General features: G+C 39.6%; 1 protein-coding gene across 2 annotated transcripts in view; it reads left to right on the top strand.

The window, feature by feature from the left end:
* Positions 1-20,197, top strand: part of LOC115045596 (low-density lipoprotein receptor class A domain-containing protein 4) — a 193,200-nt gene that overhangs the window by 104,989 nt on the left and 68,014 nt on the right. For both annotated transcript variants that reach the window (XM_029505361.1, XM_029505360.1), the window contains exon 3: positions 859-999. In XM_029505361.1, the coding sequence (XP_029361221.1) occupies positions 859-999 (141 nt within the window). The remainder of the gene's footprint in view (positions 1-858; positions 1,000-20,197) is intronic.

The raw sequence follows: 20,197 nt of genomic DNA, 5'->3' as shown, positions 1-20,197 counted from the left end.
GAGGAAGGTTTTAAAAAGCTAGCTGGTTGCTAATCTGAGACATCCCTTCTGTTTTCTTTTACTACTTTCATTTCACTCGTTCATTTTTGCACTTAACACTTTCCCTCTTCCATGTATTGCCACACAACCGATTTAACATACCCTTTTGGGGTTTAGTAAAGTAAATAATTGGTAGGTAGATAGGTATGTGTACCATTCCTTGTTCTTCGTCATAACTCTGAGTCAGCTCATGACGAGCCTGTTTATTTTTCATTCATGTAAACAACTTTGAGTTTTTTTCAGCATATAGTACTAATCAAGCATATTAATATGTACTGTAGCAGGAAAGAAGTTTTTGGATAATGACCATGACACATTACGCTTCATGGCTGTAGCATATTTGTCTTTTGAACAGGAAACCATTTTTTCTGATTTAGCTTATGTGTGTGCTCAAAACTCCACTTTGGAGTCTGAACTCATAGATAAAATGGCTGTGCTGTGCTGGACGGTGCTAACGGTTGGAAATTCACATTGAAACTGTTCACAACATTTGAGTGTTTCATTATTTTCACAGTTTATTAGAGATTTAATACACTTTAGAGCTCAATGGCTCTTAAATGTTGCTTTTTCTTTTTCAAACAATTATTTGATTAACAGAACAGATCACTTCCCTTATGATCACTGAAAAGCAATCATGACTTCAGGACCTTGAATAAACAAAGCATTGTGTTTGCCTTGAACAACATGTGGAACATCAGCTACCATGAAGTTAAGGCTGTGAATGCACCTCTTTTCAGAGAACGAAACATTTGAAAAAGTTTAGCTAAATAATAATTTTTTCTTCCCATCCCTTCCTTTCTCTCCCCTCTGGCTGTGCAGAGTGCAAGTTCCACTGCACCAATGGGAATTGTTTGCGTCTAGGCTCGCTGATCTGTAACCAACTGAATAACTGTGGGGACAACAGCGATGAGGAGAACTGCCCCGTTGTCACCCAGCACCCACCACCTGGAATCTTCAACTGTGAGTACTGCAGGATAATGCTACACTGTGCCTCCCCATTCTGTGCCTCACGCCATCAAATGATACAAATCACCCCCCTCCCTATCGTCAGCTCTCCTAATGTTGACGCATACTAATGGCTACAGTCTTTTTAGGGCGTAGTCTGACCAACAAGCTTTACAGGCTGATGAGTTTTCTTAGATTTCCTCTGTTTGACCTATTGGTTACCTTTTGGTTTTACAGTTGTACCGTTGCTTATACACATCATAACTAATATGTGCACTTTGTCTTGAATATAATCAAGTTGTTACAATCCTTTTAAAATCCTAAATGATGGCATCATGACAGGAGTGTGGGGAAGAGTCAAATATACCACAGTTTAGGATAAAAGTACAACTGAAAGCACCTATAAGGAAATTACAGGATTTCTCTTTTCATTTCCTTTCACTTTTTGTTTGAGTCTTTTCGCTGCTTTCACAAGTGGTCACCCTACCACCCACCCACCTCCTCCTACCCCCTGCTGAGAAGCACAATCCAGGGAACAAGATGATGAGAGCATTCCCTCGAGTCGTCGCGATCAATGGAAACAGAGAAAGGGAGACAGAGAGAAAGAGAGAGAAAGATGAAGAGTGAGGGTGAAGAACACCTATGGGCTCTGATGGCTGTCTGCCAGGCCACTTTGATGTGCTGCAGTGTTCTCTTTCAACAACTTTTAGGAGAAGAGGAAAAACTTTTTAAAGCAGCAATTCCATCCTTGGCACTTGGATTTCTTACCTTCCCCTTCATCTTTTCCTCTCTTCCATCTCCATCCTTTCCCACTCTAATTCCTTTCCTCACCTCCGAACCTCAAATGAGATTCTTTTCACAGCCCCCCACCCCCTTCTTCCAACCTTGTTTTGTAGATTTTCCCTTTTTTCCTTCTCTGTCTACCCTTCTTATCCCCCTTAAGGCAGTGGAAATGACCCTTTCTTGGTGGGGGGTCGAGGGGTGGGGGCATTTCTAATAGATGAACTTCTTACCAGGGTACTTAAAAATGTTGTTGTTTCGAGTGAATGTTAATGTCATTTTCTGCTGCTGGCATTGTGGGAAAACTGCTGGATGATTAAAATTTTCTGAACCAGTGCATATTTTCTGGTGATGCCTGAGAGACACAGAGGGAGAGAGAGATTGGGCTGGAGGGAGAAAAAAGGGAAGCAAAGAAAAAGAAAGGAAGACATTGGCAAAAAAGAGTGGCATGGGATTCGAAAAACTACAGGTAGACAGGGAGACGGGGGTAGGGGTGGACCGGCAGACAGCAATGCAGAGATGGACAGAGAGGGGAGAGAGAGAGAAATAAAGAGAAGGGAGTGTGGAAGTGAAAGAGAAGAGAGGAGATGGAGAGGGACATAGAAAATGTTTCTGTAGTAATGGAGTTTGCCATCATGCTGTAGCCGCTGGCTGTGGCTGTGGCAGTGGCAGACAGATGGATCATGAATATTGTCTAGACACACTGCAGCCTGACGCCCTGCACCTCCTCTCCTCTCCCTCATCACTATCACTAGAGTGCAAAACATAACATTAAGCTGAATATATTTGAGTTCTGATATTCTTTATTGTTTGAAGAAATGCATTTAATGGAAAACCAGCATTAAATAGGAGACAGTGTTCATCAGAGGAGACAGGTTTTAGTGATCATGTTTCTGCTGTCAGCAGTGGAGCTTTATTTTGCACCAGAGTTGCAAATTTATGAAAGCATGACAGGTACAAGTGTAACTAGTTATTATCAGTAGGCTCATTCCAAGTGTCCCAGGGAGTCATACCAGTTTGCCAGCATTAACTGATTTCCCTAAATCCAGTGCGGTGATGTTTTTGTTGTTGAATCCATTGGAAGCAATTAATTTTGATTAATCTTTCTATTAAATAACTAAAAAGACAGCAGGAGATTCAGTGCCCCATTGTTCAGTTTTAGGCACTAAAGAGTTTTGCTGCTGCAGTCCAACATGATCTGGTCTAACCACCTGACTGATACTAGCTTATTGTAGAAAAAATAAATAACTTATTGCTGCATAGCAAACAACCCCGAGTTCCTCACTTTGTGATTGTTCCCCATTTGAATTAGTAGTATGCCATAATTGTTGGATAATGTCATATAGCACAAGTATATCCCAATGTTAAGATGAAAAGCATGGTTGCATACAGTATGGTGTTGTCATCCTATATCATGTAGTGTAGAATGTGTATTCACTCTTGTTAAAAATCGAGTTCAAGTGAAGGAGTTAACATGCAAATTGTCTTAATGAATTAAAACGGAACCCTCCCCTAAGCACTGCAACACCCACAAATTTCTAATTCTCAGACATACTGTGCTTGTAGAGTCAAGCAGATGCCTTTTTACAGCCACATCTTTCTCTTCTTGTTATTATTTTGTCTGTTTTATTATCAGATAGGCTAGTACAGTATATTGAGCCAGGAAATGGAAATGATATTGAACTGAGGGCTTCCCCACTCAGAGAATTTTTATCCACACAGTATGCACCCTAACAACTTAGCTTTACAGTCATCCCACGCAGCTTATCTTGCTGATGACTTTACAATGTACACTGAAGAACCAAATATACATAAACCTTTCTGCAACACAGGCCTGTAGAAGAAAATGATAGTAATAAAGCAAATGAAAAGTAGGATCATTTTTGCTATGTCTTCAATGAAAGCCGACTTTGTTTCGGACTTTGTCCTATTAATACTACTAATATCCGTACAGTCTTGTCATAACCTTTTTTATGAGACAGGCATCCTGTCCTTGCTGCTTGTAGCTTGCTTGTTGCCTTACGATATGTGCATGTCTTGCATTGTCTGAGTTCTTTTTTGCCAGATGCTCAATCAAGTCCACCATTCAGGCTCTTTGCTTGCCTCGATGGTTCAAATTGTGCATTTATGGAAGGCTTTATTTTGCTATCTTTCCGCGAGGAGTATGGCAAACAGAAACGTTTTGCATAAATATTACTTTGAATGGTCACTGTACAATTTCACTTTAAAAAGGTCATCACTATTTAAATTTCTCCACACAATTTGCAAATATTCTGGACAACATTTCTAAGAGATACTTGAGAATCCTTCCAGGGCAGATGGTGGAATTTGGCCTTGTGGCTATGCTGATGGGTCCTACAAATTTTACACATTTAGCACATATTTTAAAAAAATTGCAACTGAAGTAGATTCATGTGTATTTATATCGCCCACTTTGAATATTAGTGAATGGACATAGAACAAATTTAACACATTAAAGGACAAATTTCAAAGAAATGTGAATGATATTTTTTTAAAAGTGTATAAGTGTAAAAACATACTGCTTGTCACAGTTTTGTCATTCTTATCTTTATCTTATCTTCTTATCTTTGTGTTTGTCTACTACCATCTATTTCCTCCTCATCAGCAGAGTGAAAACTAGAGAAGACAAATCATGATTCAGATCATCATGTTTGAATTGCAATCAATCAAATCAAGAATCAAATCAAAAATATCAATAAAAACAGGTGGATGGAAACACTTCACTTGCTCTGGCCATTTTCTAATTCAAACTGTGGTTTTACTCAAAGGATCTCTCAGATGAACTGTAATAACAGATGATCACAATCACATAATCGAATCTGTGGAAGACTACAAAGACAGAAGTGAGTCGAGCATATCAGGCCTTTGGAAGCAAGATGACTACACTGCAAACTCCAAATGACTGGAGAGACCCATGCAGGCCTGAGTGATCTTTGAAAAAGTAATGATGTTCTCCAGCACCAATTATCTCACAAAGATCCTTTGAGAAGAAATGTATATTTTTAAGAGCGTATTCTACAACAGATCAAGGGGTGACCACTGCATGTTGCTGTTTCACTTTAGCCGTGCTCGTCTTGGCTCTCTAACCTTGTTACAGGCCTGACTAAAGTGTTTTGTGGGCACATGAGAGAAGACCAGAAGACAGTTTGGGTTGATGGTCAACTCTGCTATGGCCTGAAAGCTTGCTGGGTGCTTGTGGAATAGTTATTGAGGCTCAGACAGGGATCAGATTCGCTCATTGATTCGGTTTGTGTTTGAGATTCATAACTCTGTGAAGGCTGATCCTGCATTCCAGATGGTCTGGCAGAGTTGTTGTGTACTACCGAGAGCTAAAACATTTATTCCAATGCACTAAAGTGTTTTCTTTGTGAGACACACCATTTCTGAGGGTGAAGCTAAGAAAAATCAAAGGTTACTGCTGTGCTGGCAGTAGAGCAACTAAATTTATGGTTGGAGGGAATGTTGTCCCTGGTTCTGTCCTCTCTCCTGGGTTTTACTTAAGATTCCTTCTCTCCTATCTATCTGCATATGAATCCAGTTTGTCACAGTAAGGCATGCCATTTTGTCTGGTTTACACTTGCCCTCCATTTGCCCCTGTTGCAATGCAGATAGGAAGAACAAATGTCCACATTTATCACAGGTTTTCAACATATGTAAAGAACATCTGCAAGAAAAAGCAGATTAATATGTTTTCACATCTTGTACAGTGAATATCAGTGAATGGTGACAATAAGACATTTAGCAGAACCTGTTCTTTCACAGGTTTCCGCCTTCTCTTCTATCTACATTCATATAAATCCATTCTGCTTGCCTCTCATAAGGTATGAGAATTTGCCTGGTTTATATTTTAATGTCAGGATTTTGAAAACCATAAGAAAGAACTAAATCCATTAAAAAGCACAAATATTTGGCCTTTGTCTGTTTTTATAAAAAAAAAAAAATATGATCACACCCAATTCTTATATTCAACACTGTGAATTTTGGCTGCTAAGATTGCAGGAATATATTGCCTTCATTTTATGCTCCCTACTGAAAAACATTTGAAAAGCCTTTTTCTTTGGTGCTCTTTAACCAAGGCTGTTCAACTGTCTCAGTCTCAATATCCTCCCTGCTTTCATCACAAAACCCAATCTCATAGTTGATCAACTATTTGGTCCGACATCTTCCCTTTGCCCTTATTTTCTTTTTTATCTCTTTTTTCCATTAACCATTTTCTTCCCTTTCTTTTAATGATTCTCTTATTCGCTCCTCTGCTCCTTGTCCTTTTCGTGCATTTTCATCAGGACCTCAAATCCCACATTGAGTGGTTTGCTGTGTAATTAGTGTGTCAGTATGGTGGAGTCTCACCCTGTGCAGCTGTTGTCATTTCCTTGACTGGATCTCCACTCCAACTCAGAGGTCAATTAGGCAGAAAATGCATGTAGCTGCAGGATGCTGCTAATTGAATGTGCAGTTGGATTGAGGCCTTGATGGCAGAGGGATGAATGGCATGTAGACCAACGGTGTTGTGGATGCCCAAATAATTTGTTTGTTTTTCAGTCATGTGACTTCACAAAAAATTTTATTTTAATTCAATTACAGCTATATTAAAAATTAATAAAATTACTATCATGTGGCTAGGTTAAAATGTTGCAAAATTCCCTTGTAAAGGTCAGTGGCAAACTAATGGTGTTTTTTATTTATGTAGTTTTTGCTCAAAGCAGCAAATTCTACAATCCGTGCTTTTGAAAGCACTTTTCACCTAACATAACACATACAAAGCCTTTGAATGTCTCGGTAAAGATATTCACTCCAAAACTCCAGTTCCTCAAAATTCTTTGAAAACAGATTTTTTTTTTTGTTTTGTTTTGTTTTGTTTTGTTGTGTGGCCAAATTCTTTGAAACTGGTGCTAAAAGCCATGTTTTGAACTTTCATGTGATTGTGAAGTTGTAAATCTAATGAGGCCTCAGGTGACACCATTCTTTCACCCAAACCCAACTTAACCTACAAAATGTCTTTGAATCCTCCTCAGTGTGTTCACAAAGAAGATGTGTGAGGGTGTTAGAGTGCAGGCAGGTCTACACCTGATAAATAAGTTGTAACTGAGACACTGAGCAGACTCAAATCTGTGTTTAAGTGCCATAAAGCCAACTTCCACTTTACCTGCACCTACACACTCAAGACACATCACATAATTCTCTTTAAAGCAGAGGATCAACTCAGAAATATGAGCTGATGATTAATTATGTCTGTTCATCTGTAGTATGACTGCACAGGAGTCTTTGTGTTGATAAGTCAGGTCTGCATGTGGCTGGAGAACTGACTGAGCTGTCACAACACAAGATACATTGGTCAAAGTGCTGGATAAACATCAGAACCTCGCTCTCCCTTTCACTCCCCTTCCGCATTCATTTTCTCTGTAGCTGCATTCATCTGTCCTTCACTTTTTTTGTCTGTCTTTAAAGCCTGCAGAACTCAGGTCAGAGATGAGTGATGCCTGGCTGTAAATCTGCCAGGCCAGTTAACACTGACAGCAGCTGCTGCTTCTTAAGACCCCAACTTCCATCACCCTTGTCACAATGCTGCTCAACGGCATGAAGTTGAGCTGCTATCCTTCCACAGGTCAGCTCCAAAGGCAAACCGCCCACTGAGTCAGAGAAGGGGGATCTGGCTGAAGTTACTGTTGAATCGGTTTTGGATATTCATGAGGGTTTAACTTATGAGCTGAACTTGATTTATTTTAGTGTGTGAGAGATTGGTCAGGGTTGGGAGGGTTGTGGAGTGTCTATTGGATTGAGTGCACTCCAAATAAATCACCAACCTGATGCAGATTTACAGAATGCCAACCAAGAAAAAGTAGGATTCTGTTGTCTGAATGTTATTCATTGTTGAGCACATTGAAGGGTTTTGAGAGCATTTCATAAGCTTTAAGTGCTGTCAGATTTTTCTCAATAGTTGACCATGTATAAAATGAGGGAAACCAACCAATTATTCAATTTTGAGATCAGTGTGTAGCCTGTTAAAACAGTTGTAGACTGATCTCTGGGAATTAATTCTGAGTAAATAAATTAATGAAAGCCTTATTAGCACATCAAGAAACAGATATGGCACAAAAGGCATTAAATACTGATTTTGGGGAATGACCATTTTCCACTTATCTGCTGTTCATCATCAAAATTAGTTTACAAAGATTTAATCAAATAAACAGTCAAACAGCGCGATCTTCAGCAATCAAATACTTATAACTTATTCATTAACAAACTATGTTGTCCCTCATAATGTTGCACTGCTTTTGAGCATGTCATTGCAAACATGAATAATAGGAAGCAAACAGAGAAGTGTGTGAGGCACCTCAGCAGAAGGTGTTGGTTGTTTCTGGGGGAGCATTTAAAAATATTTTTACATGTGAAGCAAAAATCAAATAAGAGAGAATTTGGGTCACAGGTAAAGCTGAATTTGTGGGTTTGCATGTTGCTTCAGTGTTTTTCTTTCAGCATAGTTTACATTCCACTGTGGATGTGGGATGGAAAAGTTCATTAGCAACTACCACTGTAAGAAAACAAATGTTACTGTTCAGCCAGCCCCTACTGAGTCGTTGGTATGCATAACAAGCACACTTCGGTGAACAGGTTGAGGTTGGAGGTCAAGGGTGAGTTGAGCTAATGCTTTCATGCTCTTGATTCAGCTCCTCTTGGATGTAATACTGGCCTGTCAATTTGTTTGAGCTGTGGATTTACATAATGAATTTATATTAGCCAGTGTTCTCCACACACTCTCTTTCATTCCTCTCTCTCTCTTCAGTTTGTCTCTCTGTCCCTTAGTGTCGCAATTACTCCCCTTGCTCTCTCTCTCCCTCTCTCTCTCACTCTCCATTGCCCCCTCTTTTCCTCCACCTCCCCACTTCACTCCTCTCATCTTCCTCTTGTCAAGTTTACCAAGTACTCAGAGATCAGTGTTTAAATGCAAACGAGCTTCATTTCCAAACTGACGCCACAGTCCAAGTATGCCGCGCACACAAAAACAACCGACTGAGCCCTGCTGAGAGGCTTTGACAACAGATGGATGGATGGAGATGATGGAGGAAGAGAGAGAGAGAGACAGAGATCGAAATGGAGAGAGGAGTGGGAATTCTTGGAAGTAATGCGTGAGTATGAGTATAAAATTGGATGCAGAGCAGCAGGGCAGCAAAGCTCGTAGGTGTTGGGCGCCATTGACATTCTTGCCAGAGAAGAAGTGATGAACATGCCCCTGTGTTGTTAGTCATAACATTCCTCTCACTGCGTAGTGATGTAGTGTTTCCGTAAAATTATACACAACACTAAGTCACATAGCTTGCTTTTATCTGAGTAGTTGTTGTCTTGTCGTTGTTGTTGTTTTTTGTTTTTTTTTTGTTTTGTTTTTTTTGGGGGGGGGGTTGTTTTTTTTATTTATTTATTTATTTTTTATTGGTGATGAGCTATTGTAGATAATGACTTTTCCATGTTTCATAATAAAAATTAAATGTAAAGGATTAAGGAAAACTATCTGACAACAACATAAATATAGTAAATATAGTAAATTGTGTGAAAGACCAAATTCGCAAAAACAGATTTTCCCTTGAATGATCCTGCCAGCTAAGCATATGATCTTAGGGCATTTTAACACGTATTCCACCATGTGTAGCACAGAGAGACAAGTAATGGGGAGTCAGAAAGGGGAAGCAACATGTAGAAAAAGAGTAATTCCCATCAGCATTTGCAATGGACACCTGATCAAAAATTTATGTGCCCAACATATGGCTATCAGGGCCACCACAAACAAAATTAAATGTGCTTAAATGGATTGTTAAACCAGAAATAAAGGATTTTACTATATGGAAATTTATTGTGAGTCACCATGCAACCCCTGTCTCACACACATGGTGATCTATCACTCCTGCTCCTTCTGACTGCTCTGTCTGGGGATTGTGTGTCCATTTGATGCACACACACACACACACACACACACACACACACACACACACACACTTGACAGGAATACAGGCTTTACATCATTGTTCATGACAGAGACCCACTATAACACTACCCTGGAGGCCATGTGTGTGTGTGTGTGTGTGTGTGTGTGTATGTGTGGGTTTGTCACAGTGAGTGGGTTAGGCACTAACATGGCTTGTAGTAAGATGCATGTCCCCTTCCTCCTCCTCCTTGTCTTTCAGTCCCACCTACTGCAGAATGTATACAAGGTAGTGATTAGAGCCCCCGCCCCACACACACACACAGTTTGACAGACTTGTCTATCCTCCTCCTCCCTTTCCCTCAGTCTATTTGAGCCCAGTGTGTGTGCAAGGTAATGATGCAGCTGGGCCATTAAAAGCAGGGGGCTATTTGACAGCGCCCCACGCTTTTACTTCCCTACACCCCCACCCCACACACACACGCACACTAACACACACATACACACACAGCCTGAAAGGAGCAAATGAACTCCCACAGGAGTAAATGGAGCCATCGCCTTAACACTGAGTATTTCTCTCCAGATGAGGATTGTGGAGAAACAGAGAGTTGATGTTGGTCTCTCTCTCTCTCCCTCTCTCTGGTAAGCCACTGACAGTCTTTCTCTTCCCTCTCAGCTGCCCTCTCTTTCCATCTTTGGAGCTTGTGTTTGAAGTCTGTCCATTTGTCTTAGGGAATTGTGCAAAGTTTGTATTGACTATTGAGTGTGTGTGTCTCTGTGTGTGCATTGGTGGAAGGGGAACTAAAAGTGTTAAAGGCTTTGTGTGAATGGTCTTCATACGTCAGTCGCAGAGGTTGGCAGGGCGATAGTGAAAATCCTGGGTGGTCCAGTGTTTTCATTTGAAACACCTGCCATTCATACAGACATTTGTCTACTGTAAGACATGGGTGGGCGGTTGGGTGCGTGCATGGCGTACACACACATGGGTGTGTACGTATAAATCCAGTTTTAACTTTCATCTAAGATTAGAGGTGCAGAGATGATAGGGGTAAACTAAATCCTGTAGTTAGATTATCTTAGATTACACAACATGTACTCTACGCAGAAGATTTTGTTATTGCAGCTAATCATGTGGCAGCAGTGTGATGCAAAAACAATTAAAATACAATTATATACAAATACGTTCAATTAACAAAGTCAAATATAAGAATGGACAAAATAGGTCTTGAGTGACTTATTGGAGTTAAGATGGTTGAAGTGTTTCTGACTGACAAGGGGATGCCGGTATGTTCACAGTCATCAATCTCTGCACTTTATTTAAAAAACGGCTACAAACATCCAAACTGCTTTGACTTTACAGAAGTACAGTAACTCAGATCAATATCTAGACAGGACCATAACTGAAATCCCTTACCAGGTTATTTGATTAATAAGCTCTAGTTCCCTGTAAAAACTGCTGAACTCAAATCTTCCAGTATCTGCAACTAAGTCTAGACTCAGCTTCTTCAGATCACTATGACTTGGATGGTTGAGAACCTGCAACAAATTCCCTGAAAAAAACTTTATTATGTATAGCAGACATAATAAAGTTCAAAATTTCTTTGCTAAAGTATGTCTATCTTTTCATAAAAAATAGTAATATGTCAAGTTAAAAGAAAGCAAGCATGTAAATTAAGGTAGTGAAAACGGGAAGCGTTCCAATGGTTTTAAAGAGATATGTGAGGTCTTCAGCGCAGCAACTGTCAATATGTATGTGTGAAAGGCAGCATGTGTGCAGATGTGGTGTTTAGCATCAATTAGCATCCAGTTACGTAACTTTATGTTGATAATTTTGGTAGCATATCTCAATCCTTAGAGCTGTAATAGACAACTCCGATAACAAGTCTGCGGGGGCTAATCTGGTCATTACACAATTATGTTCAAATGAAGAGTGACTCCTTACAGTGAATGACTCCATCCATGCATTTCCACGCATTAATATTTTTCTGTATGTCTATGATATGACAGAAAAGTGCGAGGTTGAGCCGAAGGATAAATGTCACAGGTAGGTTCACGCAAAGGTTTTTCTGTATGGTAAGTTTCATATTTCTTCTTTTTTATAACTAACTTCCAGTCATATTTCCAATTCTCTTACAATTGTTTCATTCCATAGCCTTTATTTCCTTTTAATAAAAAAAATTCTGCAGTTTTTATGCCAGTGCCAGCTGTGGCAGGAGCTGTTGTGTTTACAAGTCATTCAACCAACTGCTCCTTTGGTGCATGGATGAGCAAGGAAACTAATGTGTCAGGGTGTTGGTGGCTTTCTTCAGCTTGGATGCTGCAGAGGTACTATGACCCATGAGTGGTGGAACAATCCAATGGGCAGAAGGCTATAGGCACAGTCACAGTTTTTAGGTGGAAGGACAGAAGCTAAAAATCTTCACTGAAAGGTACATTGAACGTAAAGTTCCCATGATAGTGCTTGGGTTTAACTTTGGCATCCTGTACAGGCATAATTTGGAAAATCAAATTAGTGTCCATGGTAATGATAAGATGAGGATATACTGCTCACAGAACCAGGAGAGAAAAAAAAGTAAAATGACATTGTTTATAAAATAGTGAAATATTGAAAAGGTTTTAAATAGAGACAATGCTGTTTACCTTTTTTACATTTACTGTAAACTCGCATTCATTTCCTATTGAGTCGTCAGAGAATAAAGAGCCAGAGTTCAAGTCTAATGTCCACAATTCATTATGTCCAACTGCTTCCAAGAGTTCAAGCAGAGCTTTTTATGTAGTGTTGCATGCTAGCCTGTGTTGGAAATTGGTAATCTAAATTAAATGAATAAAAAGAATGAATATTAAAATATTAACATGAAATGATAACTCTAGAATTAGTTATCCTCAAGGCACTGTCCTTAAGCAGGAAAAGAATAGCTAACATTATAACATTCTAACTGTTAAATTAAGTCTGATTAATATTTTATTTAGATATAAATAACAGTAAAAGTTGACAGATTGGGTTCAACTGAAGACAGTTTAGCAATATTTTCCCATATGCAACATTAAACACACCAGCAAATTTTAACATTTATTTACAAGATCGCAAGGCAGGAACATGCAATATCTGATCTACTAAGAATGGACAGAAATGTGTGTGTGTGCGCGTGTTTGGATTTGCATGTCTGTATCCTTGTGTGTAGGTGTGTGTGTCTGTGGGAACACAAAGGAAAGAAATGGTGGCAATTGATGCAAGGAGACAAAGTGCAAACAACAGCAGATTCAAAAGTGGCCACTGACACCACAGCAGGCTTGCTTTACGCACATTCACAAAATACAACTATCTCTACAGTTGATTGGCAAAAAGAAGACAGCGTTGCTGAGAGAAAAAAAAAAAAAAACTAAAGTTGACTTCTGTTCAGCAGCTGAACCAATCCTGCTTCTTCCAGTCCCGCCACCTGTTCTGCATAATACCACACTGTTTTCTAATTATAAAAGGAGTGACCTGTCACAGTGGCATATAGTTTGATCACAACCATAGTGCCATGGGTTTGAGTCCCCGAAGCAGCTGACTGCTGCATGTTATCCTCTCTCTCACTCTGGCTGTAAGAATAAAGGCGAAACGTGGTCATGGTTGAACTGTACCATACATATAGCAACATTCAATTTGACTTGTCCCTGACGGTCAATGTAGTTAGTTATCGTGTAGTCACTGAACATGGAAATTTATGATATTAACTTTGACAATTACTTTGACAATCTGACTATCACGCTGTATATAGGCCAGACTTGGGCTGTGGGATGGAGTCTACTGGGCCAGAAGAAACACCAAAATAGAGCAGATTAGCATGTGAGTGTATGGGCCTGCTACTCTGACTCATTTTCTGTTCAGAGTTATTTGTTCATATTCAAAGGTGTCAGAATGATCATCATGGCACCCTTCATCTCCTGAGTACTAAATCTAATGTAGAAAGAGGAATCCTTCTAAACCCTCATAACAAAAGCTCAACAAACTTTACTTGAGACTCCAGACACTCTGATGACCCTGTTCTCTGTCTCCCAGCACTCAAACATACAAAAGGAATAATTTAAGTTCTATCAGTGTGTATTACATTATTGGTAATATTTGATAGTGAAAAGTTGAAATTTGTTCAAAAATGTTAGGGCAAATGTTAGTGTGTTGGGATTTCTGTTCTGAAATTGTTTTAATTTTTCTTTTTAAATAACAAAAAGTTCAAACTGACTAGCAGTATCCGCAAAAGTAGTTGTACTATTCAAAGCTTAACAATACCCTCCCATTGTAGTATGCTTTTTCCTTAGAAGCCACTGTATGTTTGCTTTCTCTATTGTTTGTGCTTTGTATTTGAAGCATTCCTTTGCCTGCTTTCCATGAAAGTTTTTGCCTTCTATCTTGTTCATGTTTTGTTCTCAAGGGCCAATATGATGAAGTTGTACTAGACACGAGTCTTCTTTCAACTCAGCTGATCCGTGGCCGACTGAAGAAAACTTTTAGTTTGAAGTCAGCAGAAGGTGAACAAGCAGGACAATGTGCTGTTCTGTCAACAATCCCTGGATCAATAAAGCTTTTGCAGTGTTGGAAAAGGTCTGCAGCACAATTGCAGCTGGATGTGACTGAGATAGAAACAGTTGGACAGCAGAAGTATGAGAATTTACTGCCTACATCTCAGCGACTTTGTCACCTTTTAATCAGATAAATTCTAACTTTTGGTTTTCAGAACAACATTTTTTAAGCTAAGTGGTTGGAGAAACAAATGCCATTTTATGGCTGAGTAGCTGAATCCATGGAGACTTTCTATTTTTCTGTGGCAATGTGACAGTGAAGGATGCAGATGGAAACATGTCACGCACACACACTAGCGGTGGCTGACTGACTGCTGTTCTGTGAGGCCTCCCAGTCTGGGAACCCAGAGGTGTCAGACAGTTATAATTATCACTCTGTTTCCACACACACACACTCTCTCTCACACACTGACACACAGCTTCAGTGCTGAATAGCATCCAGTTAAAATCTAGGCCTGAGCACCAGACTCAGAGAAGCACCCTATGGTGCTTATTTTCCCACTTTGGTGTAAAAGGACGGCAGTTTCCAGCTTTCCACAAGTTTAAGCTCTGCTATCACATTTATGGATCATAAATAATTCACACGTAATATTTCAGTTTTTTGACCTATGTCCACTCAGGATGACAGAGATAGCATGTTCTGTCATTCTGCAGACAAAAGAAGGCGATTGGGACTCATGTCCCAACAACTGTTTAATCTTCACATCACCTGAAGGGGTGTTTTTGACCAGTGAGTTTGTTCATTGTGTGACATGTGACCCAAGGTGTAACCAGATAAAACAAAACCTAGCTGTGGCCATTTTCTCCCCCTTTTGAACTCTCAGACCTCTGCTGGCTCATCCAGGAGCTCAACTGAGACCCTGTTCTTCCTGCAGACTCATCCACTTCGCTCTTGCTGAGCAGCAGTAGCACAAGCGCTGCCTTGAGGTTAACCTAGAATGATCATGTTTAGCTGGAAGGGAACCTTTCTTGTGTTTCAAGTGTTGGGTAAAACCCACTGGGCCTAAAACAATCTTGCACATCATAGCTGAACATGGCTATGAATGGGACTTAGTTGATGTATATATGTGCAGGTCTGAACTCCATCAAGACGGAAGGAAGTCCTTGCCTGATTTTAAGAAATATCCCAATATAAGCAAAAGTTCTAGTCTAATACTACCATACTATCAGTAAGGGTTGCTGTTGAACTAACCTGCTCTGTAGCTGGATAATTGTCAAATGAACACATATTTATAAACTAAGATTTTAAGGCTATATGTATGGTGCAGTTCAACGATGATCACGTTTCGCCTTGATTCTTACAGCCAGAGTGAGGGAGTGGATAACGTGCAGCAGTCAGCTGCTTGGGAATTCAAACCCATGGCACTATGGTTGTGATCAAAATATATGCCACTGTGACAGGTCACTCCTTTTATAATTAGAAAACAGTGTGGTATTATGCAGGACAGGTGGCGGGACTGGAAGAAGCGGGACTTGTTCTGCTGCTGAACAGAAGTCAACTTTAGTTTTGTTTTTTTTTTCTTCAGCAACCCTGTCTTCTTTTTTAGAACATCTGCACGAATTCTGGTGCATACACAAAAAAAAAAACATCTGTGGATAATAGCAGGAATCTACCCAGATATATGGGCCAGACCTGAGCCATGGCACTGGAGTATAAACTGGGCTAGTCGTCTCACTTCACCTTCTGGGTGGACAGAAGCTCCTCCCACCATATCACCATATAAGATGATGATCTTGTTCATTATTTAAACTCATGAACACATAAAAGCTCTAGGTTATACATTAATGAGGTCAGAGATCAGCTCTACATGGATATCAGAAGAGCTTAATGGCCATGATCTCACTTGCTGTATTACTAGATCTGACAAAAACAATATTATCATTACTGGGAGAGGCAATGACTTACAAAAGTGAAGGTTGCATTCTAGGATTTTGTGAAAGGCATCTAAATGTTTTTGGAGAAGAATGGTGGACAGTATTCAACTTTTTGTATTATCTGTCAGCTTCACCAGAGTAAAATATTGAGTTTCCAAATTGTCATTTGAGCTTGAGTAACCATGAAGCATGATTAGCATTATTGCCCCACAACAAGAAGTTTGTGGGTTCGGTTCCCACGTCTGGGGCCTTTCTGTGTGGAGTTTGCAAGTTCTCCCCATGCCTGTGTGGGTTTCCTCCGGGTACTCCGGTTTCCTCCCACTGTCCAAAGACATCATGTTTGGGTTAATTGGTGACTCTAAATTGTCCGTAGGTCTGAGTTTGAGTGTGAGCGGTTGCTGGTCTTCTCTGGTCTGTCTCTGTGTCTTGGCCCTGTGATTGACCGGAAACAGATAAGCCGTTGAAGATGGATGAATGAATGAATGAAATTTCTATAGCACTAACGACAGTGAAAGATTAATATCAGTATTGAATTGATCTGGCAATGAAATGATTTCTTTCTTTCTGATCAATTACATATGCTTTAGTTTGCATTGCATTATTTTTTTGCAGGATCTTTGCATCTGACTGCAGCAGTCACAACAAAATGCAGCTTACAATATTGGCAATATTGTTTGGTAAGGAGAAATAACACAAAACACAACAAAAAGAAGCAGCTTTAATTTTGTACAACACACAAACTAGTCTTCAATGAAGTGCACATATTTTTGAGGTCAGACAGTGGGAAGCTAATAATTCTTAAAGTACCACAATATAACTACTAGATGAAAAAGTCATGAAAGATTTGCTGTATTGTGCTGTAATGTTAGACTAGTCTGATCTTTCATTATCAGCTACATCACACTTCTGCAGTTCCCCTTCACTCCTGAGTGCATTTTAGCATCTGTTGGGACTCAGTCATTTAATTTTTGTGCCACATACAGCTGTTTCAGTAAAAAAGCTCTGAAATACATTTATGCTCTGAGAGCTACATTAAGACTTGCATACCTTTCCCTTCTAATATTGTCATTCTGTAAATGTTATTAATACTGCTTGCTTTCATTAGATAGCTTCGTTTATAATCAGTTTTCAGTTTTGTTATTTTATTATGTGTTGTACCTACTTATTATTTATATTTATCCATCTTTTATTTTTGTTGAATGACCTCTGTGTATGTGAGTGTGCTATGCTTGGGTGTGATAATAACTGTAAACTTATGTAAGGTTCATCATGGTCTAATCATAGACTCTGATTAACTCTTAGAAGCTGATGTTGTATCAGCACCCGCTGGCCCCCGGCATCTTTCAACCATACACAACTATGGGATGAGGCATTAGAATACCATATACACACATACCCATCAGAAAAGGAATGCCTTCTCTCATATGTATTGCAAGAGTTGGGTACAGTAGATCCTCTAACATAGACGCAGACAACATGGAGGGTGAGTCGGGACTCACAGGAATGGATAAGTCATGCATTCATACTGGTGTATCATCATTAGTAACAACTGGAGCATGCATCTTAATGCCTGGTAATGATTTAGTCAGACATAAGACTTTGCCAAAAGGAAACCAGAGAAACAGCCACTGATGAGCCCGGGTGACGAAGAGACACATTAGCTAAAAAAGCACAATACTGAGTAAAAATATTCAATGCTCTGCTGTCGCTCAGCTGCTCATAGGATGCAGACTTAGCAGCATCAGTCTGCCTTCAGGTAAATGATGTGTGAGTCACAGTTAAAATCCAACCCATTATTTATTATTATTCCCTCATAATAAGTATACAAATCACGAGAAAACACATGAAAGGTAGAGAGAAAGCAATAGGTCTTCCCTTTATTTCACTGAGGAATTGCATTTTATTGAGAAAGCGCGAGAGAGATTATTTCACTAATCCACCTTCCTATGTGTAATAAATACACTTTCATGCTGGTGGGTGTTCATATAGTCACTTACATGTGTCTCAGACAGAGAGAAGTCTGTAAGTATTGCTACAATGGCACGTTCAAGCTGCAGCCTGTCTGTGGGAGAGAGCATGAGGGAAGTTGAACATTGCAGGCCCCAGTACTGCACACAATGTTTCTGGAAGTTGATTTTAGATCAGCCATAGTGGTGCTTTGTGACTTTTTACCAGACACACCGGAACCTGCCTTACATATGGGGTTGAGGCTTGACCTGTGTATTTCTACTTCAGATGCTGCAGGGACTCCATGATATAAAGGAAAAATTTATTATACAACTGTAAAGTACCACTGGACATCAACCGCTCCAAGAATCACTCACATTCAACACTGACTTTAAACATTCAACATTATTTTCTCTGCTGATTTTGTTTGCAGAGTCAGTCAATTTTATTTGAACTGCTGATATTTACATATTCTCCTACACGATTACACGATTCTCATATTTTATCAAAATATCTGCAATTATTTTGAAACTTTTATCTACACTACAGTACACATGTGTTAATGTGACATTGCTGAACTATGTGAATCTGTATGAGGCACAATACATTATCGTTTATTGTGTTGGTCAATACAATGCCTTAAGTACATTCACCACTATCGTAAATACCTGATTAGAAATCATGCATGCAAATTAACATAAAGTTAATAATAATGAACCACACTTTGTTATCACAGCTGGTTTTCTTCATGGTTGCAGAGTTTAGATCAATCATGGCCATTTAGAGTGACACAAACAGTCTTACAAGATTTGTGTGCAGACATATGTGTACATGCACCCTAACCCTTGTATGTTGCCAGCTTGGCTTAGTTCTATGAATCACACAGATACTCATGCATGCACACTCAGGGGACTTTAAGTAAATGATCACAAAGGTACACACAAGTGTCGTCAATGGTAGAAACACACTAATATAAACATGCATCCACATGTACACTTCCCAACAAACACCATTCATCATTGTAATTAAAAAGAACAGGATGTCCATGTAAGAAATGAGACACATTCTCTTCTAATCTCATTGTGGCGAGAGAGGAGCTCCACCAAACAAGCCCATAATCAACCTCTTTTGTCTCTCTTGCTCGCTCTCAAACATGTACACATGCACATACGCTTGCATTTCACACACACACACACACACATCTATCTCTCTTGTTGCACTCCTCTTTCTTGGTCTCTATGACTCTCTTTCCCTTTACCTCTGAGGTTTTCCTTTTGGACAGAGTAGTGCTGCCCTTTTCAAAGTTACTGTGAGCGCCTAGGGCTGTCATTAGTATTCAGCTTAACGCTGGTTCTCTTTGTTTCAAGGAGAAATTGCCAACTCTTGGGCTAAATTTTTCAATAAGACCCTGGCGAATAGTCTACAGTCCAGACAAAAACCATACAGTTCAACTGAATGTCACTCAATTTTCTTTCTTTCCCAGTAAACCAGTTATGAGTCAATTTTGTGGTGGTTGCTGTTGTCGTGAGCTTTTGAAATGCGTTTTCTTGTTGACGATTGAGGAGTTTTGTTTTTCAGTTTTTCTATCTGCTCTGGATTCTGATAATAAGTCCCTGGTGGGCCCTTTGCAATTTTATATGAATTAATTATCTTTCATGTTATACATGTATATATTTAGAAATAAATTAAAGCTATGGAATAGTTTGGGTCACAGCAAATGAAGGATCCAGCTGATGCATCCTTTGTGGTCCAGCCTATCTTGTTTAACCGCAGTGATGAATTACCTATCAGCCGAAAAAAACACTCAACAGCGACAGAAATCATTTGGCCTTTGGAGACAAAGTTTTCTTAGAGCATGCCTCTTACAGGATGTGAACCCTGCTTCAGGCACAATCTTTCAGATGTTCTAAGTCACTTCATTCCTGCTCTTATATTCCCATCATCATAGTGTTAGCTACTGTAGTTGGTTAACAATAAACAATTAACTGAACAATAAACATCTTGCTGTGGGATCATTCCTGACAGAAAAGCAGAAGTACTTAGTGTGGCCCATGTGCGAAAACCAACCAACAAATCCCCCTGATGGACAACAGAGAGGGTTTAGGCTCCATAAATTCT

The sequence above is a fragment of the Echeneis naucrates genome, chromosome 6, assembly GCF_900963305.1.
Source record: "Echeneis naucrates chromosome 6, fEcheNa1.1, whole genome shotgun sequence".
NCBI lineage: Eukaryota > Metazoa > Chordata > Actinopteri > Carangiformes > Echeneidae > Echeneis > Echeneis naucrates.
This window is presented reverse-complemented; position numbering and strand designations above follow the sequence as displayed.